This window comes from Telmatherina bonti (assembly GCF_933228915.1).
Source record: "Telmatherina bonti genome assembly, chromosome: 19".
Classification (NCBI taxonomy): domain Eukaryota; kingdom Metazoa; phylum Chordata; class Actinopteri; order Atheriniformes; family Telmatherinidae; genus Telmatherina; species Telmatherina bonti.
The window spans coordinates 20,985,252-21,011,871 of NC_136617.1; the positions used below are offsets into that span (position 1 = coordinate 20,985,252).

The following is a 26,620-nucleotide window of genomic DNA, read 5'->3' on the forward strand; positions in this document are numbered from 1 at the left end:
ACATCTTCGTGAACAAAGACAAAAATAATTCTTCCAGCAGATACTCTTTTTAAATGAGAACGTGGGACGAATTCTCCTCTGCACACAGATGAACACATTATGTGTTGACATAATTTTGTACCTTTATATTCAGTATATTGCTTATTTTAAAGCATCAGGTTGGTTCTAGAGTTATTTTTATTAATATCTTTGTGAGGAAGTTTTCACTCAAAGAAAGATAAACAGGAGCCTTATGCATTCATTATGAACTTCCACAGCAAGTGTTTATTGGAAAACAATCATCAAGTGGCATACCTTATACGTACAGATGCATGCAAAAAAATTGGACACATTTGGTCAAAATTTGAGTGTGGATAGAGAATAAAATAACTGAAGTAATTTTTTATTACTATGTTTTAATTAAGTAGTATCTTTTTAAAAATGGTGTCATAACATAACACGTTTTAGTGCTGTGACTTTGTCTGAAATGATGACTAGGAAATGCCACACGATGGATATCACCTATCTCTGAGCAGCCATCTAATATTCTGATAAGGTGGCTGGCAGTTCTGATGGTCTCATTCTATAATATCAAGTACAAATAAGTGGGGGAAAAAAGCAGAAAAACAAAATTTTCAATCTATGTAAATGTAATGCAGAGAAATGAGTTTCCAAACAAGTCTGACAAGTCCTGATGGAGTCATCTGATCAGTGGTAGGACATGTTGACCAGCCGGCTCATATATAGTGACATGAAGCAATAAAAAGAAACAAATATTTGGTGGAAAAATGACACTGTGTGGACACCCCTTTCTGCAGTATATCACATTTGTGATGTTATTCTGATTAGCTGTTTTCTTGGATTTGAATTTCCCTCTTATTCCCCTTACAAACCTGAAGCTCCCAGCCTGCTTTCCCAGTCAGAAACCGACTTCAGAAGCCTCTATTAAAATTAAAAAAAGACAATTATCCCCCCTTTAACAGGAATGCTGATGGTGAAGCTGAATAGGAGAACAAGCAAGATCTGAAAGACTAGGTAGAATAAAAAGCTAAGGTACTTGCTAAAGTGCATGTGCTGATAACACCTCTCTTATCTTGAATCAACACTAAAAAAAAAAAATCTGAAATGAAATACTATATCATCCTGTGATGGACTGGCAACGTGCCCAGGGTGCACCCTGCCTCTCGCCGGATGACTGCTGGGATAGGCTCCAGCTTCCCCGGCGACCCTTGATTGGACTAAACGGTATAGAAAACGCATGAATAAAAAGCCATATTATAAAGAAATGAGCAAAGAATATATGAAAGATATCTTTTATCTTGAACCCAAAGTCATCTCCTATTCACAGTCAAATTAGTTTTGACCAGGGTGGCCAAAATTTTGCAGACCACTGTATGTGCATCTCAGCAACAAACACACAGCTATAGTCATGACAGAAGAATACCATTCTATACAATAGAAATGGGGACGGATGCACTTCTATGACAGCTACATGTGTGCACGCAGCTGTACAAAATCACGCTCACACATCTAGAAATCCTCATGTGCTGCTTTATATTTCTTCGCTGGAATCGGTCTTACAGTTTTAGTCCGAGCAAACACTCTTCAAACCTGCTTGGTGACAGCCTGTTGATATGGTGGAGAACAGAGAGAGCTGTTTTATTTCACATCTCGATCATGTCTCGTGTCTGCCTCGCTGTGGTTCAGAACTGACTGAGTCATCAACGGTGTCAGTACGGGGAAAACAGCACCGATGTGTGTGTTGAACAGATGGGTCCGGGGGCTGGATGAAGGAGCGCCTGGGGGAGGGGCTGGCTGTGAAACAGGGCGGGGCTTGAGTTTGTAGCTGGCTGGAGAGGGAAGGGGGGCATCGATGCTATGGCAGCAGCGGCGGCGACAGAAAGTTGACGCTGCATGAGACAGGAGGCCAGAGGTTTGTTCAGGTCTTGGTTCTTCCGTAGACTCAGCCTTATCTGAAGACAAAATAAAATAAAATAATTAAGACTTCTTCTCTCATCGGGAACTTTAACCGTTTAGGTAAAAAGTTGCGACTAGTCGTCCCATTTACCACAAAGCAATCACATGACTCGCCTCACATAATGAGCCCTTTTGTGCCCCCCCCCCCCCCCCCCCCCAACCTTACAATATTGCAGGAGTAAGACATTGAAAGCATAGTTCAGCCGATATTGCTGACTATTTGTCTCATTGGCAGCAGGGAGTGGACCTTCCTGGAAGAGATTCAGCTCATGTACACAATCACAGTGATGAGGGGTGAAAGAACAGTGAGCCAAGCAACAGCAGACCACTCACCGCCTGCACACTGTGGTGACGCTGGGTGGGAGTGTAGGGGCTGAACTTCGGCTTGGCTGGTTTACCTGCTGCTCTATCCTTATGCCTCCTGCTGCTGATGTGCTGGGGAGGAGGAGAGAAACTCTCAGATAAACAGACAGGAAAATGAACTCAAGCAGACACATGCAGCGGCACAAAGATGAGGCGGACCAAGGCGCCTCCTGCCTGGAAATTTGAGTTGTTGCCGAGAGAACGGAAAAGGAGCCAGTCGATATTGTGACAATTCAAGCAGAATATTTATGATCCATAGCCTCTGACATTTAGTTTCAAAATATTCATGGAGAGGGGGGGGTTTGGAAATCTTTTTGATTTGATTGACCAACACAAACAGATGGCTACGGCCAGCATGGCACACAATCAGCAGTGGACTGTTAAATATGCATGAGCACCTGGCCAAAGTTAACTTTTAAACAGTTAGGTGTGAAGATCAACAGTATGCATTCATATCACGATCAGAGTCCAGCATTCGATTCAAATGCTGACTGAAAGAGATGAAATTGAAGAGGCTTGGTAGCTTTGTGCTCATTATCTCGAGGGATGTGTGATTTTAACTCACCTGCAATGACAGGTGTGAGATGTTCACACTGTCAGTTCTAATTAAATATGCAAGATCCCACATTTCTATCTGCAATGCATGATGGACAAAGTGATTATGGCTACGTTGAAGGTTTTGCATTCATGAGAGATGTGAATAGTGTATCTTTGTGAAGGTTGACCTTTTAATGGCTTTATATGGCTTATAAAGAACAAAACCTAATGATTGTGTTACTGTGCTGCACTAAGAGGAGGACACAACGTCTGACATGAATTTAAGTGATATAAACCAAGGGATTTACTTTTTTTTACTCTTCAGCTTCCAAAAGTGCAACATGTCTCTTCAACCAAATAATAACCAATGAAACGTAAAATTAACTTTGTCTTGAATCGTACTCCATCCCAGTAAAGAATAAACCTTTTTTTGTTCAGGGAGATCATTAAGCCACGTTTTCACAGTTTAAATTAACATAACATAATTACAGCACAGTTTCCATCAAAACATATCATAAATTTAAACAGATTTTTTTTTTTTTTTTTTTAAATCGACAAAATAAAATGTGAATTTATGTGCTTTTCCATTCCTCGTTGTAAATGGGATTATTAAGGCTTGGATCATTGTGGTAAGCAGTAAATAGTGCCAATTTTCCAGTCAGAGCTGAAGAAGAAGAGCACAAACTGCTGCCAGTAAAAGACCACCAGTCAGACTGAAAGCACAGTAAAACAAGTTGTGAATAAATTATACAGTTTTAAAGCCTGGCAACAGGGAGGATAGTGGCGAGTGAAACTAACTTATGTGACAGCTACAGTATATATGCTCCTGGATGAGTTCTGGTAAATAATTTATTAGATTTCTATATGTTTCTGCTTGAAACAGAACACCACACTGACTGTCCTTTTACTATTATTCAGTCTTCTAGCAATATTTAACATTATTTTTCCTTCTAATTTTTGGAGTTACTGTCAAGCTATTTTTAGAAACTTTATTTAAATGTACTTTAAAACAGCTTGATGTAAATACAACAAGAAACTAACATATTTGTTGAGTTTAAGCTCAGTAACACATCTTTTCAGACAGCAGCTTTAGTCAGTTTAAGTTTAAGTTAAGGTTATTCACAAACTTTTGGATAAAAAGCAAATTTTCTAATGAATCCCTGGTTATTAAGATAAAGACTCGTGTACACTCAGCCACAACATTAAAACCATTAATAGATTAAATGCATAACTCTGATCATCTCATCAGAATCACAAATCTGCCATGAAACACCGGCTTGTGGTTTGTGGATGCTACTTAGGTCCAGCGGTAAATCTTTCAACACTTTGCACAAGTCTGCTCATGAAGTCTGATGTATGTCAGGTGTGTTGGAGCAGAGAAACTCTGCAGGACTGCGGCCCTCGAGGACCAGCTGACCCCTGATCTAGCTCTTCAACATTGAGTTTGGATGTGTAGATGAACAGTTTTCTTTGATTTGTGAAGTTAAAGATGAATCATATCCCTGTAAAACAGAAGCGTATGATGCCAGGGGAAGAATTAGGTTTGGGACTTAGACATGACAACAAAATCTTTGGATAGGAGGACAACCTTCCTCTGCCACCAATAAAAAACTGCCCAGGAACTGTTTTAGTGAACAAAGACTTAATGTTGTTGACTTGATCAAACTTCTCAGATTCCTCTCAGATCAGAATCATCAGATCAAAACAAACTTGATCCTCTAAGGCCAAGGCCTGCCTTCCTCTGCAGCCAAGGGACTTAGAGGTGCTACGTCCATGTTTTCATCATGTATCTTCCAGTGTAAGTTTTTGTAGGGTTTTATATCGTTCTGCGAAACACAACATGAAAAACTGATTAACAAATGAACAACCACTCTAAATCAGTGTGCTGCAGCTTCAGTGTGAAGACTATCCTTGGATTTTTATCATGACACATAAGTCAAACAAACCTGTTTCAGCTGAGTCTCTGAGTTGACATGCACATCGCAGATCTCACAATGGAAGGTTTTATTCTGGAGTCCAGTGGACGATTCAGACGGACAGGCCATCTTGGCTTTGACTCCCATCCTCGGAAAGGACTTTATGGCTCCGTCACCATTCCTGGCCTCGAGCATGGTTTTGTGCTTCGTACCTGAGCAAAGATAAAGTCCCATCACAGCTGAGAACAGCATGAACACAGGGTATAATTGACAACGCACAGACTGCCTCTCACCGCTGTTGTGGGCCTGGAGCTGCGAAGCGGAGTTGACAGCCACCTTGCAGAGGGAGCAGTAAAGGAGACGTACGGCTTTCTCTTCTTCTGTCTCCTCCTCAGGAACATCTACTTCTGCATCTTTCTGTGCATCTCTCTCTGTTGTCCTTGGACTGGCTGGCAGGGAAAAGTCAGAAGTCTCTTTAAAAGATTCAGAGGCGCCTCTGCTCGATGCTGCTGTCTCTGATGTAAGGTTTGGGGCTGATGACTCTAAAGCGAAGGCAAAAAAGAAAGTAGTAAGACATAATATGATAACCGAAGAAGACACAATCTCCAGCATGCCCTCTGTCTGCCAGAGGTCTCCAGTCAGTCGGACAGATCCTCATCGAATGCCCAAACCACCAGCAGTTCTTCTCTGAGGAGCTTCTCAGCTTAAACGTTATGACATTCTTTACTTAGATATTTAGATTGAATCATTTAGGACATTTTTTTTAGTCAGTTTACAAGCGATCCATACTGAGCAACACATTTTTCCTGAGGACACTTCAGCCTAAGGATCCCAGCAATCAAACCACTAACGGTGACACTCTGTGAGTCATGGCCATCTCCTACTAAGGACCCGAGACGTCAAACTCTGATCTTCGAGGGCCAAGGACAGAGGGTTTTATATCTTTTCCTGCTTCAGCATACCTGACTCAGATTGTAAGATCATATCAGAAGTTCTGCACAAGCCTGTAAATGACCAATCTTAGTCAAATGTAGTGAAGCAGGTAAACATCTAAAATTCATATCACTGCAGTTTTGATGGTCCAGGTTTTACACCCTACACTGAAAATGTTGGCCACATATCCAGGTTTTGTCCTCTTGATCATTCCCTACAGTAATTGCACAAAAATGAGCGCGAGACAATGAAATTGATCCCTTTTGGGTTCAGATGTCTCTTCACAGACTAGCGTAGCATCCACATCACTACACCAAACACCAAGCCGCCTACAATTCTCCCGCTCCATTTCCTCTCACCTCCTCAACTTGAACTCCTCCACTTCAAGAACCAGCTTTCCTCCAACCACCCCTGGGCACTCTTATTTGGCTACAAACCATGATCACTGACCTGGAGATGTTAACTCTCATTTGGCTGCAAACAAGCCCCAAAGCGAGCTAGAGGTCACTGCACAATGAAGCCAACAGGAGCACGCCATCTGCAACAGCTAAAGATGTGAACTGGAGCACACTTAACTGGGAAGCCTCTCTAAAGTGGCTTTTGCCAAAAATTCTGTCAATAAAAAATATGAAGAGAGAAGCTGACACGGTGCAGCTGTGGCGGAGTCCATCACCCACGTATTCCCTCACCTCTCTCAGCATACAAAACCCACTTTTCAAATCTCACAAAATAAAAACTCACCAGTTTACAGGTGATTAGGAGCTCAGCCAACTTCCCCTTTAACACTAATAATCAATGATTTCCCCGTGGATCTGCTTGCAAGCATTGAATCGCTGTCTTGTACAGATATGATTTGGCACTGTTATCTTTTCAGACTAACTTGCTCCTGCAGGACCTCCTGCTGCTTTCAGGATTCACTCTTTGCTAATAACAATGATTAACTCTTCCAAGCTGAGTGGGTGTCTATTTGTCACCACCGAGTCCCCACTCTCTCTGTGAAGTGATCTTCAGAGACCTCTCATCCACTTCCCTGAGACAAACTCCAACCTAAAAATGATCAGACGTTCAATACGGGAGCAAACCGTCATCTTGCTGGTGTCAATATTTTCTGTTCCGCCGCTGCAAAAGGATTTATTTTTTGCTTCCTAACCCCCACACAGATGCAGATGTAGCACATGAGCATAAGCACAAATACTGTAGATACACCTCCACACTGATGCTGTCATGCCTCCAGACACACATACACTGCAAAAGCTCAGAACACACACACACACACACACACACACACACACACACACACACACTGTACAGCTGCCCACAGATCGCATTCAAAGTATTTTCAATGTGCTTTTGATCTCAGGAGGCCACTGAATGAGGTCAGAAAATGTAGACACGAAGAAGGAGCAGAGTATAATGCTCAACCTTTAATCTCCTCACTGTGCAACCCAAAGCAGCAGGAGGGTTATCACATCAAAGAGTTAAAGTCGTCACTAGGAAAAAAAAAAACGGTTGAGTTGTACGTTCATATATCTAACACTGTCATGCATTTGAAGTCTGCACACACACACATGCCAAGGCAGGGCTAGCATGCATGCCTGCAGAGACACACACCTTCTGATGTTATGTCAGAGCTGGAGGGCTGCAAACAGACTGACGAGAGGATTTGCGATGTGGTTTCCTTAGCGACTGGTTCGGGGGTCCTGATCTTTGAATCTGGGGCGTCCAGAGCTTTCAGTCTTTTCGCATGCCTTGTGCCAATATAATGGGAAGAGGCTTGTGCCTGCGCGACAGCAAACAAAATAATTGAGAAGCAGCTGCACACAAATACAAAAACCTGACGTTTTAAAAGAAAATATCCCATCACAATATGAAACTTGAAATAGAATAAACATGTAGCTCCAGCACTTTCAGAGGCTGTAAATGTGTCCTTTCACCAGCCTGAATTGAAACATTCATGGCTAAACGGTGTAACAGCAATGCGTTTGGCGCATCAGCTCTTCAGACTTTACCTCATATTAGAAATAGAAGAGAAAATGTATTACAGTTCCGGAAATAACAAGACTTTCATGAATGTTTACAAAGAATATTCAAACTTTCTGTAAAGGTCAAAGATGTGCTTTGTTCAATGCAAATAAAAGTTTTTAGGTATTTTAAGTCTTTAGTTTCCTTGTAATTCTTTTTTTTTTTTTTTTTTTTTATATTCCACATCTATATTTGTGTGTGTAAATGTATATGTGTAGTATGTATGGTATGTATATATGTACACACACACACACACACATATATATATATATATATATATATATATATATATATATATTTATATTTATTTATTTACTCTGTACCTATGAATCTTGTACTGCCTGAGGATGGTGAGAAACAACATTTTCGTTCTACTTGTGTATTTTCTTTGACACCATGCTTGACGACACTAAAGTATCTTGATAAAGGGATTCTCTTCTCAGCTAGTTATAACACCAGACAGGCCAACCCACTGAAAACTAGTCAAACATAAAGCCTGCTTAGCCGTTCAGCCGTCAGCCATGGGAGGGCGTAGAACCATAAGAGTAAAACAATTTAAAGTGTTTGTTTCCCATGCGACACCACCCACCTCAGAGTTGAATCTCAGGCGACATACGCCACAGGAACTGGCCTTCCTCTTCAGGGCGGAGGTTAGCCCGAAGCCAGGGCTAATCAGAGCTTTGTGGATGTGATCCATCTGCAGCAAAGAAGTGTAACATTGATGTCATGAGCTGCGCCAGATTTAATAAGAAAAACCTGAGTTGGGGAATTCAAATGATCTCTCAATGTGCAAAAAAATGTAAAGGATGACATTAAAATGAACCTTGAAATTAATATTACACGCTGTCCGCATAGTGCTTCCCCTTTTATGACAGACAATATTTTAAGTTGGAGATGGGGAAATATAGTCGGGAGCTGAAAGGAGAGGTAGTTGTGTTCCCAGTCACATACGAACACAACAGCAATTGCATGTAACACTTACACAGGTTTTTACACCATTCACAGTAGATCAGACAGCTCTAAGCCAGAGAAATGGAGGCCAAAAGATGCGTTTTATAGAACAGACAGACAGTTTTGGATTCGTAGAAGGCCATTTTAATCTGGTTTGTTTTCATAGCAGAAATGCTGCAGTAAGGCACCACTTTATTTACTGATCTGCCTGATGTGTTCCGAAGGCAGTATTTTCATTAAAGTGGAACCATTATGTGCATTTCAGGCTAATTTGTTTTTATTTCTGAGACCAGAAGGGCTGGGATTGATCAAGTTATTGTCACAAATCGCTTTATTTACTTCAGACCAACCCTCTCCGTAAGCTGTCAGATCAGCCTGAGGGCAAAACGAGTGGATTGAGACTCTTCCGCATTAAGCCCCGCCTCCTGCCACTGGACTACATCGGAGCGCGCACCGCACCAGCTTTCGCCATCATTGTAACATCTCATAAACAGAAGGATTAGGCTAATATGAACTCAATAAAAAAAACAAAATACAATGTCAACACATAGCATACAGCCCTACATGTTGGAACCTGAATCAGACCCTGAAAACGCAGTGGAAAACAGCAACCCACAGCAACGAATGCAGCAGGATGTCTCTCTTTGGTAAACTCACCAGCCATCGTTGGAAATAACTTTATCCCACGTTTTCCACCCGCCTGATGTATTTGTACATGCCCTTGTTAACCAGTAAAAGATAACCAGTCACCGAACCTTATCCCCCGGGACGTCACAAGGATTTCGAAGTAGAAAAAACTCTCTAAAACGACGCGTTTTTCGTCGCCATGGAAACCGAATGGAGAGTGCTGGAACTCACACACAAGCTCAAACATGCGTTTAGGTGATAAAAAACAGTGCTGTTCACATGTCTGATGAGGATTCAACACTGTAACACTGTAGAAAGCTCAGAAAACTCGAAATACCAAAATAGCACCCCTTTAAATCATAGCTAAATGTTTAGTTTTCTTTTCTACGAAACCAAAACTGTTCATTTTCTATTTAATGGTGCAGTGTGAGACGTTTAGAAGCACTGTTTATGGCACCAGAACACCAGTATCTCAGATCAAATGGCTTAATTTACTGGAACCAACACCATTACCAGATGATATTGTACTGTATTAAGTGTGTACTACCTGTGATATTAACAATCATGCCTAACTTGCCAAAAACAGATTCCACACAGTAGCTGTTTCTGCAAAGGAAAATACAGCATCACACTTCTGGTCATGCAGCAGATGAAACGTAGAGGAAGTCAACCATTCTGTGAGGACCACTATGTTCTTCCTTCATACCATAAAGGCCTTCCACAAACTGATACATGAATCTTTTGCTGCCATTCCTTTTGTATGAACAGACACAACTTAAACAGGCCCTGCAGTCAACTATCTTTTTTTTTTTTTTACCAAAATAAGTATGTCGATTTTGGATTTTTTAAATACCTTTCATCTTATTGCTGTTTGTAACATGCTTACCTTCATTGTGTTACTCACAGGATACACACACACACACACACACACACACACACACACACACACACACACACACACACACACACACACACACAGACGCAAAGAAGTTGATTACTCGCAGAAACAACTATTTCCTCTCAGGGGACACTGCAAGCTAACACAACCGAACAGGACATTTTACTGACTGTGGTTGCAAACACACTGGTGTTAAACTTACAGGAAGTTATCCTTCATCCTGATTGGATTACTGTCCTTTTCCCAGTGAACATGTACAGGAAGGTAACTGAGTATGTCACACACCATTACACTGTGGACTATGTGAGGGAAAACGTTAAAAGCATTTTCATGATTGTGACTTTTTCAGATTCCAGATTGCAGGTTTCACTGCATAGATGCTGCCTTCAAGATACTTCCACAGTTATTTGCCATATGAAACTACAGTTATAAGGTCATGATTTTATCTGTGGAAGGCCACAGTGCCTTACATGTGGGATTCCCAATCCTGGTCCTTGCAGACCAGTGTCCAGTAGGTTTTCCAAATGTTCCTGCTGGAACACTCCTGACTCAGACTCAGACAAGCTCTGCACATGTCTGCAAAATACACATTGATTTGAATCAGTTGTGGTGCAGCAGTGACACTTGGAAAACTTGCAGGACACCGATTCTCGAGGACCAGGATTGGGGATCCCTACATGACTGCAAACTAACACAGAGTGTCAACAAGATTTTTTCCAAGTGATGATTTTGAACATATTTAGTTATCTGACAAATGAGACAGAGACTATCAGCTGTTTTATTGTATAATACATTTATGTTGCGGCTGTACCGGTGATACTAAAGTGTCACCATTTTTAAAAAAAGATACAATAAGTGGAAACTTTAAAGCCTGTGTACTGTACACATGACCCAATCAAATCGAGTTGAGTGTATTGCAGCATTGTATTATCTGTGTGTGTTATTCTGTTTTTGAAGGCTTCAGTTTCAAATGATTTGGGTCCAGTTTCGGTCAGACTCAGACAGTAATCTATTTTCATCTGGTGTCATGTAAATGTGCAGGCTGTGCGATCTGCAGACAGTTTTTCTGCAGTCTAATATCGCTCTTTTTAGAATGTATTAGTAAAATATTTGCTATTTAAGGAGATGGGCATCTGCACCCCTTTGTTGTGCAGCTGTTTCAGAAGCAGTCAGAGCTTCGGCGTGAGCCATAGACCATCACCATCTTTGCAGCATCATATGTGTTGTCTCTCCCGGAAAACACAAATATGGGCAAAGAGGTAGAGCTGAGAGGGGGGCTGTGAGCATCATGGTAGATGATTGACATTGAGCGAACTTCAATCTGCTTACTGGCTAACCCGGAGCTAACACGAGCTAACCAGCTAACGGGCTAAAGCTAAGTCATATTGTTAAGCAGCTACAAGCTGCAGTTGTTCTACGTTCTCCTTACGTGAAGCAGGAGATCGGGTATCTGTCAATCAAACATGCCCCTAAATATGCAGAATTTCGAGATTAAATTACTTTTAAACACAGTTGTAATGAAGGTAAATCTGACTTGTTAAATCTAAAATGGATATTTGCACCAGGCTGTAAACATGTTTATTTCTGCTGTGAAGTTGGCCTTTTTAACATGGGAGTCTATGGGGATTCGCTCTGTTTTGCAGCCAGCCCCTAGTGGATGAAGGGGGAACTGCAGTTTTATGCACTTCCCCATAGGCTTCACTTTTAACCGCTGGAGGTTGCTGCTTGGCGTGAGCAGACACGAGTGTTGCCATAGGATTGGTCCTTATTGTTTAAAATGTCTCACACCAAAATTGAAGTTTCTCAATATAGTAGTCACAGGTACTCAGTTCTCATCAGTGAGGCAGCGGAAATGTGGCCCTGACGAGCAGATGTAATTTAGAAAACCTTTAAAGATGTTCTGATCCTTTTTTCTACATGTCCTTACTGGAGACCACTTGGACCACCATGAAGCCATGTTGACCACAGCCTCTGTTATCCATTTTAAACAAACAACAAACTTTTTACAGTCACCTTTAAAATCTGCAGGGGTGGCTCGCCCAGGCCTGTTCCAGGAAAACTCAGTGAGACTGACAGTGTGAATGTTTTCCCAGTTAAACAGTTGGGAATCATTACCATTTGAAGAAAGTGGGAGAATTGAATTGTTTTAAATGATGTGCTCTGTAGTGATGTTTCCTTCTGACATAAAAAATTCACAAATTATTGAGGAAGATGTCAATCTTTCATTACGCCACTGAACACAGAACTCACCATTACATGTGTGTGTGCAGATTATATATTCACACATTGCTGCACACCTTTCATCATGCCTGGGAGTTACAACGAACATGTGTACAGAGTGTAATAAAAGCTAACCGTGTAAGTAGAGCAAAACAAACCTTTTACTTTTTACCATATATGCAGCCAACGCAGGGGAAACTGGCACGCACAAAAAATGCAAGTGATTATTGGTCACCCAGAAAATTATGTAAGACTTATAACACTTCACAGGAGGCTTTGCATTTTGTTCCTGAGTGCCAAAGCTGAATTACTCTTCAGATGTCAAAAACAGAATTTGTGTACGTGTGATCTTTTGCACTTCCTTTGATCACTCTAGACAGCTGCGCTGGAATGCATCTTTTTTCCTCGCTGGTCTCTTATCTTTCTGTTTCCCTGCAGCTGTTTGTGTGCATGAAACTCAAACAAACCCCAATAACGACACAAACGGTTTTGTATGTGCATTTGTGTGTATGTGTGTGTGTGTGTCTGAGATATAAAGTGAAAGATTAAATCTACAACTTTGTGTTAAAACATTTATGAGGATGTGAGTGCAGTTTTACGCTTGTCTGGATTGAAGATTGAACATCTTAAAATCAGCTACAGGCTGCCTCCCTCGCTCCCTCCTCCCTCAGCCGCGGGGCTTCTGCGTTGCCGTTTGACCTCCCATCACACGTTCATCACTCCACCCCTCCATCTGCTTACCTCTGAACTCTCCGCCTCTCTGTCTCCATCTGATCAAAGTCACCTTCTTGCTTCCCTATGGACTCGCTCTCTTTCCTTCAACTCCCACTCTGTATTTTATAATCAAATAGCACCTGTAGCAAAGTCAGCCTGCTCTTTTTACTTTTTTCCTCATTTTTCCTCTACACACACAGATACCGCTTCACCTGCTGAAGCTTTTCTGAATTGAGACATCAAACCATTTACACAGCATCAATTATAATCATTATCAGCACATCATTTCTGGAAACTTTCTCAGGGTGGCGGTATGTCAGACATGCTCAGTTCCAGGGAATCAGTTATAGCTGAGACATAAGGCAAAGTGAAGGAAAGCAGACTTTTACCTGGACCACAATAAAGCACTTGTGAAAATTTACAATGATGGATACTCCTTGATTTACTTTATGCACGAAGGCATGACGTCAAGCAGCAAAAAGGAGCGACTTCGTGATGAATGAGCTGCAGCTTTCTTGAAATAGTCATTTCTTGGAAACAACACGACTTTCCTGTTTCCAGTTAAAACGAAAATACTGTCAAACTATGGGCCAAACTACCTGGTGAAGTCTGAAGATCTGGATCACGACAAACATCCGCACACAATCATGTAAGCTCGTAAGCATGACATCACACATGTGGGCACCAAACAAACTCCTGTGCAGCACTTTCTGGAGGCAGATGTACACCATATCTACTGAAGAGAAAATGCCGGCCCATAAACACGCGCAAGAACGATACACACTTTCTAGGAGTTAAGCTGCTACACACCTACATGTTCAATACAGAGGTGGCAAAACCATTTCTGAAATAATAAATTTGAGAAAACGTTATTTTTTTTGCATTATGTTAATTTTATTCCTGAGTCTCTCCAAGCAAAATAAACTCTACGCCTTAATTCGAACATGTGGCAGTGATCTAATTTGTATCTTATACAGCTGAAACAATCCATGAATTATCAAATTTGTTGTTTTTTTTCTGATGTAAAATATGACAAATCCAACCTCCTCTCATCATATGCGACAGTACATGAGATCTGAGTGCGTACTAAAATAAATTATTACATTAGATAATCAACTGAGATATTACTTATGAATGACCAGAAGTCTATCAGTAAAACTTTGCAATTAAAATGCAATATCCCCAATACGATTTAGTGACTTTCAGTCTGATGGTGTGAGTGCGAACTCAGAGAAATGTTCGAGGTGGGTGAAATAAAACGAGCTTGAAGGGATATGGTTCTGGAGGGAGAGATTTTTAAAGATAGATTTCAGGCTGTGTTAAGGTTGAAAGCTTTGGAAAGGTGAAACATGCCAGCAATTTGAAAAATAATATTTGGAATTTGCTTAATTCTAACAAATGAGGAGAAAAAGAGAGAAAGCTTGATTGAAGAAAAGGTCAGTTAAGAAAATGATGGAGAGAGGAGCTAGAAAAGCAATATAAAAACGTGACAAAGTATATAGATATAGATATAGATATAGATATAGATATAGATATAGATATAGAAATAGATATATGAAGCAAAATGTGATGTGAAAAGACAGTTGGAGCAAGTGCAACAGTGAAAAGGTGAAAGGATGGATGACAAGTCTGGAAACAAGAGGAGAGTGGGGTGAATGGAGGCGAAGGGGCTGAGACCTACATGTTACTCGTTTCTAAGCTCAGCAGAAGGCTTTTAAGATATGTTCATCCCACACACACATACAAAATAGATACACTGCAGTCTTGGCAAATGCATCGGTATTGAAACATCATTTTCTGACTTATTCTGTGTTTTTTTCAAAACTGATTCAGGCCAAAAGACTGATTTCCTGCATTCTGCTACCAGGTTTATATTAAGAGATAAGATGAGATTCCCTGCAAACCACACATTAGCCCCGAGACCTGCCTGACACGTTGGCTGTCCTTAGGGCTTTCTTGGCCAGCATTAGCTCCCTCCACCTTCACCCTCCACAAACACAGAGACAGACAGCTCTAAGAAAAGCTCTGCATGAGGAATACCAAAGAATCAGCACCGACTCCCCCCCCTCCTCCACACCCCCCAAGGTTGTGTGGAAATGTCACCGCTCTCTGCATCACAGGTGATATATTTGGAAAGGTGTAGGCAGTGCACTCATATAGCCAGCTGGGTATTGAACATTTAACTTCCACACAGTAAAATTAACTCAACTTGCAGCAAAAACTGCTGCGATACAAGGAAGCAAATAAAAAGGCTGAGATTATGGTTGCCAGTACTCACGTCGGAGAAGCCAGGCAGCAGCTGGAAGGGGAGGAGGGCTTTTGGGTCGGGGGAGGGCTGGGTCCTGCCCAGCATGGGACGAGCCAGTGGCGGAAGAGTGCTGTGGCAAACGTTACCTGAGAAACAACCCAGCAGGGAGAAAACAAGCAGGTAGATAAACATATGGAGCATATGATGAGCATGATGATAACGACGGGAGCTGACAGAGCAGCGAAAACACAGTATAATTCTCAAACTTTTACAAGTTTTGTTGTGATAATACTTTTGTTCATTTGCTGGTATAAAGTAGCCACTCGTCATAACACCGTCCTCCCAAATACAACCAAGTACTGTCATTACACTTCAGTATGCATGCGCATTGTACATGGTGTGTTTACATGCAACTAAAGCAACCACCAAAATGGATGTAATGGTCATATTACAACAGTTTCAGAGTATTTGACATAGTGCCGCTTCCAGCCACTCGCCATACCATTATATGTGGAAAATATGGTGGTTTATTAAAGGCTTATCAAACAGATCATGTATTTTCCTCCTTCCACTGATAGTGCTGCTCTGATTGGACTAGGACTAGTTATATATATGTATATATATATATATATATATATATATATATATATATATATATATATATATATATATATATATATATCCTGAAAAAATACATGAAATCATCACAGCTAAGTGAGAAAGGAATACATGGCTCCACAGCGCTCCAGCTCCAAGTAAGCCTAGCTACAGTGCTGAAAAGAAACCGAGGGTTGTTTTTGTTTTCCTCTATCAATGATGAATAATAAGCTGTTCTTGCTGTACGTAAGGCTTTTTTGTATACGATTAAACTTTCTTTCCAGGTTAAGTGAGACTCCTCTAGTCCTGATGAACGCCATCTGTTTTCCAAACGCCTTGATGCCTGTTTTAGAGCTCGAAGCTGGGAATTAAACCAGGGAGCCTTCATAATCTTACCTAATTTCTTCTTCTTTAGGGGAGCAACATTATCCAAGGTTGTATGCATTGAAGCTGTTATAGTATCAGCATGTTGATCAATCTGAGCAGGAGTAAGGCTTAAAGGGGGACTCTCGGTCATGCTAACACATGGTAGATGTGAAAAAATTGATTCAATTGATTGTTTAAATTTTGTAATATTATTGTCTGATAAACATCTACTATAGTAGAATTTATTTTTGGTCAGTGAGTAATCAAATAAAGTGAATTCAAAGGTTAACAAGAAGTGATCGGACAAGACAGGGTTTTGAGGAAATACTTTGAGCTTATCAGTCTCAATACCATATGTTAGAACAAGATCAAGAGTGTGACCATGAGAGTGAGTGGCTCCATTGACATTTTGTGAAAACCCAATTGAGTTTAGAATAGAGCTAAAGGAAATGTTTAAACAATCATTTTCAACGTCAACATGAATATTAAAATCACCTAGTACAATGACCTTATCAGTAGTCAGCACTAACTCAGACAAGAGATCAGAGAATTCGGTCAGAAACTCGGAGTAAGGTCCAGGTGGGCGATACACTAATGCTAAAAGGAGCGGTTTCTCTGAATTCCATTTTGGATTAGATAAATTTAATGTCAGGAATTCAAAGGATTTATAGTTAGTTTTGTGTTTAGGATTAATTAAAAATTCTGACTTAAAAATAGCTGCAACACCTCCTCCTCTGCCTGTAGTTCTAGGAATGTGAAAGTTTAAATAGTTAGCTGGCGTAGCTTCATTAATACTAACATAATCCTCTTGCTGTAACCAGATTTCCGTAAGACAGAATAAATCAATGTGGTGATCACCTATCAAGTCATTGACTAATAAAGACTTATTTGGGAGGGATCTAATATTCAGTAGGCCACACTTTATTGTCTTATTTTCAGATTTTATTAGATCCATTGTTTTTATTTATTTATTTTTTTTATTTTATATATATATATATATATAAATATATATATATGTACACATAAATGTGTGGGGAAAACAGGAAACACACAAGTAAATAATCAACCACATCATCAAACACAATAACTCAAAATTGAAGCGTTTCAAGCAGTCATTTAATCAGTTAACACACCCACACACATATTAAGGCAGTCCAGTCCAGTGAGACCTTTATAAGAGTCTAGTTTATGGAAGCTGATTCTGAGCAGCCTCTTGTATGGTGAGCTTGATTACAGCTCGAATCACGACCCGGGCACTATTTTAATCATCATAATCAAAATCAAACAAGGCTGCCATCCATCCGCTCCGCCATTAGTCTGATTACTTCTGGCTCAAGTCATGTCAATGTGTTGCTACGTGCAAGAGAGTAACTTTGCGCGTGCTCGATCCAAGTTATTCCTCTTGTGAAAAAGAACTTATGAGAAACTTATGAGATTGTCAAACATGACAGATTTAAGAGTACACACAGAGAGACGAGTCAGCCTAGTTGTGGCTTGATTTGCATCTATAGATCCGACCAACTTGTGCTCATGTTTTTATTTATATGTACAGGAAGAAATATTCTAAGTAAGGTGTTGGATGGGTAAGAATTTACTTCTTCCGTTTTTTATCTGTCATCATATTTCTACATATGTTTGTTTTTCTGCAGCCACGCATCCCTACATTATTTTATATTTTCCATGCGCCTTATGAATAACAACATATTCTGTCGCAAATCTCGGCTGAAACAAGGTGCATGTGTGCTCCATTGTACAGGTGACTGACTCCACAAAGCTCACATCCAACACACTGTTCATGGCAACAAGTGACTCTGCTGCGTTATCAGCCAAAAAAAAACAAACAAAAACAAAACAGTCTTCTGAGACAAAAAAAAAAAAAAAGATGCGTTTACGTACCAAAATACATGGCGGCAGTCAGGGAAATCCGATTGCTGAGCGTTTAATAAAAGTGCTTCTCATCTCAGAGATGATGTTCCCCGCTTCTTCTCCTCCGGTTTCTCCTTCTCTGCAGCGGAGCCGTGGGCTGCTCCTTCCCATCTGGATTTCCTCCTCCTTCTACTAACTGCTCCTCCTCCTCTTTCTCATCTCCTCACGATTCATGCTGTGCCTGAATCCATCTAATACAAACCTGGTTTGAATTCGGTTAATAGACGGAAATGGCCATCATTAGTAGTACCACCCTGGGATAGCTGAGCCCTCTGTGCCAGCACACACACCCAAAAGACGCACTTTTGGCTTTTAGGAACTAATTAAAGATGATTGTGATTCATTTTTATCAGAGCATGCTATTTTAAAATAACACTCCGCATCTCAGAGTTTTGAGGCTGCACTGCCAGGCTGCTGTGTTTGGGAGGGAGATGTGTTCTTATGCTTCTTTAAATGCTTTTCCCATCCTCACTTCTTTTCCTCTTGGGTCCACGGTATTTTTAGATGCAGCCTGAAGTTTTTCCTGCATGAAGAGGAAAGTACACAGGACACATACAGTAACAGCTCAATCCAGCTAAAACAAAAAAACAAAAAAAAAAAACATCCAGGCTGCAGGTTTTACAAATGTGCATTCATGCACTTGGCTTTTAAAAGATCGTAGAGTTGCTGTCTGTTTCACAGTCTCGCTGTGTGTCTGACAAGTACACACTCACTCCAACAGTTCACATGAACTATATCTTTTGGCACCATGGCCTTGTTTCAACTTTCCTGTTCTGAAACGCAAACATATTTCTACTTTGTGCACAACAACATGTGTTTTCCCACAATCCAAAACTCCAGGGAGACACATCTCAACAAGACTTTCAAGCTCAGCAGCTGCTGCACTCCAAACACACACACACACACACACACACACACACACGTATACACACTGCATTTGTATGCAACTCTGCCTCATTTAGGTTAATTCAGTAAAATAACACTAATGGTTCAGATGATAAGACATTATGAGGCATTCCTCTGTAACTAAATGGGATAACTTAATATCTACTGACTGTGCCATTTCTTTTGGACTGCACCTCCATTCATGATCCACATGGAACAAAAGCTGGGGGGGGAGAAAAATACGGAGATGGAAATATCTACTCATAAACTCAATTTCACGCCCCTTTTGTCACTTAGTGAATTGCCAAGTGTTTTGTGTTCCTCTGAGAAAGAGCAGAGCACTGTGTGGAGGCTGTGTGGTTTTTACCGCTCTTCCTCGCTCCTTTGAAAGGCGAAGCCGAGGAGTTTCACCTGCAACTTTAGTCTCATTCACATATTTTGGAGCGTTCATATTTTGCCCCTTCATTACTTAATTCAGGGGTTCTTATTGGACACAACGTCTAAAACGCTGCTGCAAAAATTATAACTTGTAATTTGTAAATTTGTGGTGCCACTGAGGTGTGAAACACGACAGAGCTAGTAACACGATGAAATAGCAACATGAAACCTGGCAAAAGTCAGAAGTTGTGGCTTTGAAGAATAGATGTTACGATAATGAGGTCAGTGGAAAAGTTGCCAGTTTTGGACTGAGGCTGGCTTTTAATGCACCAGATGTCCACACATACACACAAATGTAAATTCAGCGAGAAGAGGGATCAGCTGTTAACAACAATCTTCCTCATTGTTCTTAGTGTTTGGCTTCAGTCGACAGCATTCGTATAATGGTTGGGTGTATCATCTTTACACCTGCACCACAGACTCACAGACAACCAGCAAGGCTGTCATGGCAACAGGGATATGTAATATTATGCTAAGTGAGCTGACCCTGAAGCGCTCAGATCTGTTGGTTGCTGGCAACCTGTTTGATAGGAGGCCAGAACAGAGAAATGTGACCCCGGCAGGACCCAGAGTGTAGACGCCAAGCACAGCCGACTCCATTAGATGCTTTCAAATGACTTAATTACCTTGAGTTTGCATGTGTGTGCGTGTGTGAGGGGGTGATTCAGCTAAACACAAGGTGACAGGCAAAAAAAAAACAATTAAAAAAAATTTTTAAAAAAAATTGTTTGGGAAACTGATTTTTAGTACATTTTAATGTCATAACAAGCTGAGCTGAGACTAAACAGCTTCAAGCAGCAGCGATAAACACACTTAACATTTTGTCTGAAATCTCCATCTCGGCTCACTTTCAGCTCTATTTCCACTACGCATTTTTGGGGCATAGATAGTCTGAACACTCAGCCACCCATCGGTTCACCTCTCCTTTGATTGGTCTCCATAACAACATCACCATGGTAATCAGTGTGCATTGACTTTGATTCTATTTATGTGGTGTTGTGAGCTGGCGTGGAAATTTCAAATCTGTGTTATTTGCTGACATGTACTGACAGATGCAGGATGATGAGGAAATAAGGGACTGTTGCACACTGTTACACACACCCAACACCTTTATTCACCTTTGTATGCAGCTGTCTGGGTGATTTGGTACATAGATTGTCTGTGTGTTGTAGCCACAGTCTTCACACTGGAGTTTTATCACCTTAGGTTGAGAATATTTTGCTTTTAAATACGCATATGCATGTGTATGGCTAAGATTTTACTATTTTAACATGACTTTCACATAGCTCACTGACCCTATTGTAGGGATAATTGTTCACATGCTTGTATGCTTTGCGAGTTACCAGAGGCCTCCACTAGGTGGCGCAAATTGACGCGAATTTACAAAATTGTGAATGTAGAGGGGTTTTATTTTATTAAGTTTGACATTTTAAAAAAAAAAAAACCATCATATTATATAAAACCCCTAAAACAAGCATAATGTGTCGCGTTATTGCAGAACATCTGGTCAAACTGGTCCCTGCATAGCTTCGGCTGGTTGCTCATATTTTGCTACTTTTGAACGTGCAACATTAATTTCACAAACAACTCTTCAAAAAATGTAAATTAAACAAGGCAGTCATGATAACCACACATATGCAACGTTAACAGAAGGTATATTTTCAGCTTATCGTGGCTAATAGACGTATTTCACATCTGTATTAAGTGCCGTTTGTTCATGTCCCTAGAAATAATGTTCACTAGCTGCAATATGCAAGCAACCAATAGGAGCATTGTAGGGACCATCTTGACCAGATGCAAGGTAACAGGGTCAATGACAGCAAAAGACTTTAAGTGATGGAAAGTTTCAAAGATAAGACACTGTGTGCTAATGGGCTATCTGCAGTTATCTGAGGAATAATAGGTGCTAATAAATCATTCTGGTATGAGTCTTCAGCTATGCCCATTAGTGGAATCCTCCAGTAATTTAGCAAATTTATTCTCTGCCTTTACTTTATTTAGTTTTTATCACATTGCTACGAGAAAAACCTGATCAGTCTCTGTCAATATAAATCTCTTTAGGGCATGTTTAGGGTTTAGACAGAGGAAGATTTTGAAAACTATTTAGAGGATATGTTGCTCACTCTTACTGTTTAAGCCATGTTTCCTCAGACATATCGTTTCTATTTAACAATACACTCCTCCTAGTTCATTTATTTAGCAACTGCTCCTTTAAAAGGTGATGCTTCATCAGTCCAGGGCTTCCTTGTTTCATTTTTGTTTCTCCTGGTTTAGATTTATCTTCAGTTTTGACCAAACTGAGTGTTTCTGGAAAAAATCCTGCACTAATCCTAAACTATAGAGCAAATAAAGAAAATCGGAAAACTGTCAGCTGTGGAACATTTTAAGTTATTCCTTTTCGCCTTCACTGCTTAGAAAATCGTTTTTCAGAGGGAACTAAGGGAACTGCATTTGTTCACACAAGCTGATGCGTTGTAGTGAGGGAGGTCTGACCATCAGGGCTAACTTAGTGTTTAGTGGTACTAAACAGCACGATGGAGTCAAGGATTTAAACTTGAAATCCTTTGATTTTTCCATGATCTGCTTGAAACCCTGAACCACAGCTGCACAAAAAACATGTTGCTATTTCAATAACCCTTTTACTTTAAATATGTGGAAGTGCTCCGTCCTTGGTTATATACACTGGAAAATTACATTCAACAGAAAATGGACTGTTTTATTTACGAGAAACAGAGTATAAGTGAGTATGGTTATTTCTTCCTCTTGTTTTAAGATGGCATGTGCATGTGAATGTTTGTGCTGACTAGGGTTTACATCTCCTGCAATCAGATATAAACACAAACAAATGCAGGAAGTAGAAATAAACAACGGAACAAGTGCTTTGCAAAGCCATTTCAGGAGGTAAAGAGAAGAGTTAGAAACCAAGAAGCAACAGAGATGATGGATTTCATGATTTTACTTTAGAAGATCCCTTCTTCTGTGGGTTTAAAGGTCACATGAAACACAAAGATCATAATAAAACCCATACAGATGTGGTACTGCAGCTGTAAATTCTTAGAAGACAGGACTCCTCACAGAAACAAAGTACTGGAGGCGGAGAAATCATAAACAGTAGATAAACAGATCCATGTTAGGGTCAGAGGTGTCAGCGCTTTAACATCTGAGTCCCAGTTTAAGATGCTCGTTTTACAAGCCACACATGTCTGGTAGCATGGTAGTAATAGCCATCACATGTATGTGTTAAATCCAATTTTTTCCAACCACAGTGAGAGACTTGCCTCCGGGGCGAGGTCAGAAACACACCGAGAGGAGACAGGAGGAATTTGCAAGAACCTGAAGTGATGAGAAAACATTGCTTCATTGCTCAGTGTTCTTGTTCTGACTTAAAGAGCAGAGAGCTTGTAATTCTTTTTTTTATTTCAAACACAAGACTTACATCTAGACTCAGGACGACCAAACGCAATTTAAAGATTTCATGACCAGAATTTCAACCCAAGCCTGCTGAGCCTGTATGGATTATTACTCCAGATGTCTCTACCAGCCCATAAAAATATCTTCATTCACAAGATATAATTAAACATTTACTGCCTGCTGCAGAGCCTCCCTATCATATTTTCATAAGAGAGACTTAATAAAAGCAATTGTGGTCATTTCACTGTGGCAAAATCATCTCCGGCAGAAAAATCTTGCTTGGGGGGAGTCTGTATTCTCACACACACACACACACATGCACAAGCAGTGAAACCACTGCAAAGGCTCCCCATGCACATCTGTTTGCCAGAGATAGAGCTCTATCTGTCTAGAATGTCATTAGTGGGCACTGTTGTAGATATATGTTCTCTCAACTGTGCCACATGAGCCTGTCCAATCACATTCAGCATCAAGATCCCCTGCGCACACACACACACACTGGCATCAAAGCATCCTGTCCATCAATGAATTTACTTTTTGTTGGGGAAAAGTGTAAGCATTTCCAACAAGGTGTCGAACTTTGCTGCTATGACAACAACCCTGCATATGAGCTAAATATCACGACCATTAATGGAAAGCCCAGTAAGGGATTCGAAGGATAAAACATGCTGGATTTAATAGGTGAAGCAGACTTGGAGTAAATGCATTTCAGCACTGCATTGTCAGGCTTTAAACACAACTTATAGCTTCAGCACTGCCACCTACAGCCTGATAAGAGTCAACATCTTCAGCACATGCTTGGATTTATCAACTATAAGCAGTTCCAACATCTTCTAAGTGTAATTTTATTTCTTTAAACGAAACTGTCTCATCAAAACAATGTGCACATTTGATGGGCAGTCCTGTATCAAAGGGAAATAGTAACATGCTGCAAGCTCCTCTGGAGAAAGAAAAAAAGGCTGTGTAGGAAAGGAGAGACTGGTTGATTAAGGTTTCATTCTCAAAACCAGATGACATTCACGAGTGTTGGGAGAAAAATGTCTGAAAACTACATGAGATCAGTGCTGTGTTCAATCTTAATCATATGGTATAAACTGGACAAAAGAAAGAAAACAAAACACAAATGTTTCAGGAAGAAGGAGTTAAATGGAAGTACTTTGACTTTGTTTATTGATGAGAGGAGTCTGGACATTAACAAGCTTCCCTGGACCTGAAGTGCTTAAAATGACCGAACTGGGGTGTTTGGAAGGGTTTAATTACTCATATCTTTGATAAATAAATAACACTCTTTCCTACTTACCGCTGTTTTAGTTTCCTGTGTCATGCAGGTTGCAATAATTAAAGGTAAACAAAATAATTTAAATAATTTATTATTCCCCAGGGCTGCACGGTGGCGCAGTGGTTAGCACTGTGGCCTCACAGCAAGAAGGTTGCTGGTTCAATCCTTGGCTGGTTTGGTCAGTGGCCTTTCTGTGTGGAGTTTGCATGTTCTCCCTGTGTATGTGTGGGTTCTCTCTGGGTACTCCAGCTTCCTCCCACCATCCAAAGACATGCATGTTAGGTTAATTGGTCACTCTAAATTGCCCCTAGGAGTGAGTGTGAGCATGAGTGTGGTTGTTTGTCTCTTTGTGTGTGGCCCTGCGATGGACTGGCGAGCTGTCCAAGGTGTACCCTGCCTGTCGCACAAAGCCGGCTGGGATAGGCTCCAGCTTCCCCGCGACCCTGAATTGGAATAAGCGGTTCGGAAAATGAATGAATGAATGAATTTATTATTCCAGACCAAAACCTAGGCAGTATCTTTGGTAAGACAATAAAACTTATCAAAGCATCGCTAAAAGCATAAAGAAAAAGATGAGGAATTTCCCAAAAACCACCATAAGTTATAGTATCTGAAAATGAAGATTTGCCAAATATTTGCAACATGTAGTTTGCGAGCTATAAACTGTACAGGTTTTATATTTCCAATCATTTGAACATAAACCTCTCCTCCTTGGTCTTTAGGCTCAACTTGTGGCTAAATCCTTGATCGACAGTCAAGCAACATGTTGACTCAACGCAGTCACGGGAAATCTTTACGAGGCTGCGGACAGTCTGTTAGGAGCTCTTGCAGCAGCCTTTACTCTCCCCCTGAGCCTCACTGGATGGTCCGATGGGGCTGGACAGGGTCACAGCACTAATAGAGCCACGGGTCACCTCTCTGCTAGCCACCTTCCTATGGATGGCTGGGGAGAACAAACACGCATGTCGTGTCAACACCTGATACGCTGCCTAAACACATTTCAGAGTGAAGGAGCGTGTTTTGCCATGTTGTACCTGTCAGAACTTCATTGAAAGCTGCCTCAACGTTTGTGGAGTCCAGCGCTGATGTCTCCATGAACATGAGTCCCTTCTTGTCTGGATTGGTGCAGAGTTTAAAAAGAAGCAATGCAAAGATCATAAGCAAGGAGCATAGTGAGCATTTAGAAATCATCATGAAAATGATTACAGAGATCACATTTTACACCAGTCATTCGTGAATCAACCTGCAAAGTCTTTGGCCTCCTCTGCTGGTACGGTCCTGAGGTTCTCCAGGTCGCGCTTGTTTCCCACCAGCATCACCACAATGTGAGGGTCTGCGTGGTCATACAGCTCTTTCAGCCACCGCTCGGCACTCTCATAGGTCAGGTGCTTGCTAATGTCATACACCAACAGGGCTCCGACGGCTCCTCTGTAGTACCTGAACCCACCGAATGCACACAGGTTGGATCATGTATTTCAACTTTGAGCTGTCATGACTCAGACTGCAATCAGACTGCTCATTACATGTACTGGAACCAGTGCTACAAGTGTGTGTGAGTGTGTGTGTGTGTGTACCCACGCTGAGGTGATGGCCCTGTATCGCTCCAGCCCCGCCGTGTCCCAGATTTGAGCTTTAATGGTGAAGTTGTCCAGCTGTACAGTCCGTGTGCTGAACTCGACACCGATGGTGGTACGACTGTCATGATTGAATTCATTCTTGGTGAAGCGGGACAGAAGGTTGCTCTTTCCAACACCAGACTCCCCTATCAACACCACTAAACACACACATATATCTTACATTTTAATCAGGCTGCATTACATTTTAGGACAAACAGTTCAAATATATCACTGTAAACTGACTGATACTAAACCAATCAGCTATCTTTCATGCGATCGAACACGTGCAGACTTTCTGTCACCCTCACAACACACCAGACATCATGACATCACACAAACAGATCTACCCAGTAGCTGCTTTCTAAAAGGAATGAATGGAAAATCAGTGCTGTTTTATTTTAATAACAAAAATACAGACACACACACACACACATCACCCTCGGTGAAGCAGGAAATTTAAACGTTTATGTTTCTCTAACAGGTCAAAGGTTAAGCTTTTTACAGCTAACTGGGCAGGAAGCACTCACTTCCTTCTTTTCCTGCTCCCTTCTCTTCCTTGAAAATGTGCTGCGAGCAGCTACGAGTTGGACCTGACAGCTTCAGCACGTACAAAATACGTAGCATTAAGCACACCAGACTTTGTCTACCTTTTACAACCAGAACTGATACACATGACTCACCTTTAAAAACAAAATTGTAGGAATCATTAGTCCCCAT

General features: G+C 40.9%; 2 protein-coding genes across 2 annotated transcripts; both read right to left on the bottom strand.

Annotated features, from left to right (window-relative positions):
* Positions 1-353: 353 nt before the first annotated feature.
* On the bottom strand, positions 354-18,381 carry LOC306769792 (zinc finger protein 385D-like). The gene is made up of 8 exons (XM_079258510.1): positions 18,245-18,381; positions 15,416-15,531; positions 8,317-8,424; positions 7,317-7,485; positions 5,066-5,314; positions 4,803-4,984; positions 2,290-2,391; positions 354-1,952 (listed from the first exon to the last, which is right to left on the bottom strand). Exons 1-8 carry the CDS (start codon positions 18,252-18,254, stop codon positions 1,710-1,712), a joined length of 1,179 nt encoding a protein of 392 aa, XP_079114636.1. The 5' UTR covers positions 18,255-18,381; the 3' UTR covers positions 354-1,709.
* A 6,721-nt stretch (positions 18,382-25,102) lies between these two features.
* Positions 25,103-26,620, bottom strand: LOC306769797 (ras-related protein Rab-25-like; the record flags this gene model as incomplete). Its single annotated transcript, XM_079258515.1, has 5 exons — positions 25,103-25,230; positions 25,322-25,402; positions 25,531-25,724; positions 25,866-26,061; positions 26,584-26,620. 5 exons carry the CDS (start codon positions 26,618-26,620, stop codon positions 25,103-25,105), a joined length of 636 nt encoding a protein of 211 aa, XP_079114641.1.

Bases quoted from the DNA above. Each gene is read 5' to 3' on its own strand.
- LOC306769792 (XM_079258510.1), bottom strand. The intron at 8,425-15,415 runs GTGAGTACTGGC...TCTTTGCTGCAG, and splicing joins TGCTGCCTGGCTTCTCCGAC to ATGGATCACATCCACAAAGC. The intron at 4,985-5,065 runs GTGAGAGGCAGT...ATCTTTGCTCAG, and splicing joins GCTCCAGGCCCACAACAGCG to GTACGAAGCACAAAACCATG.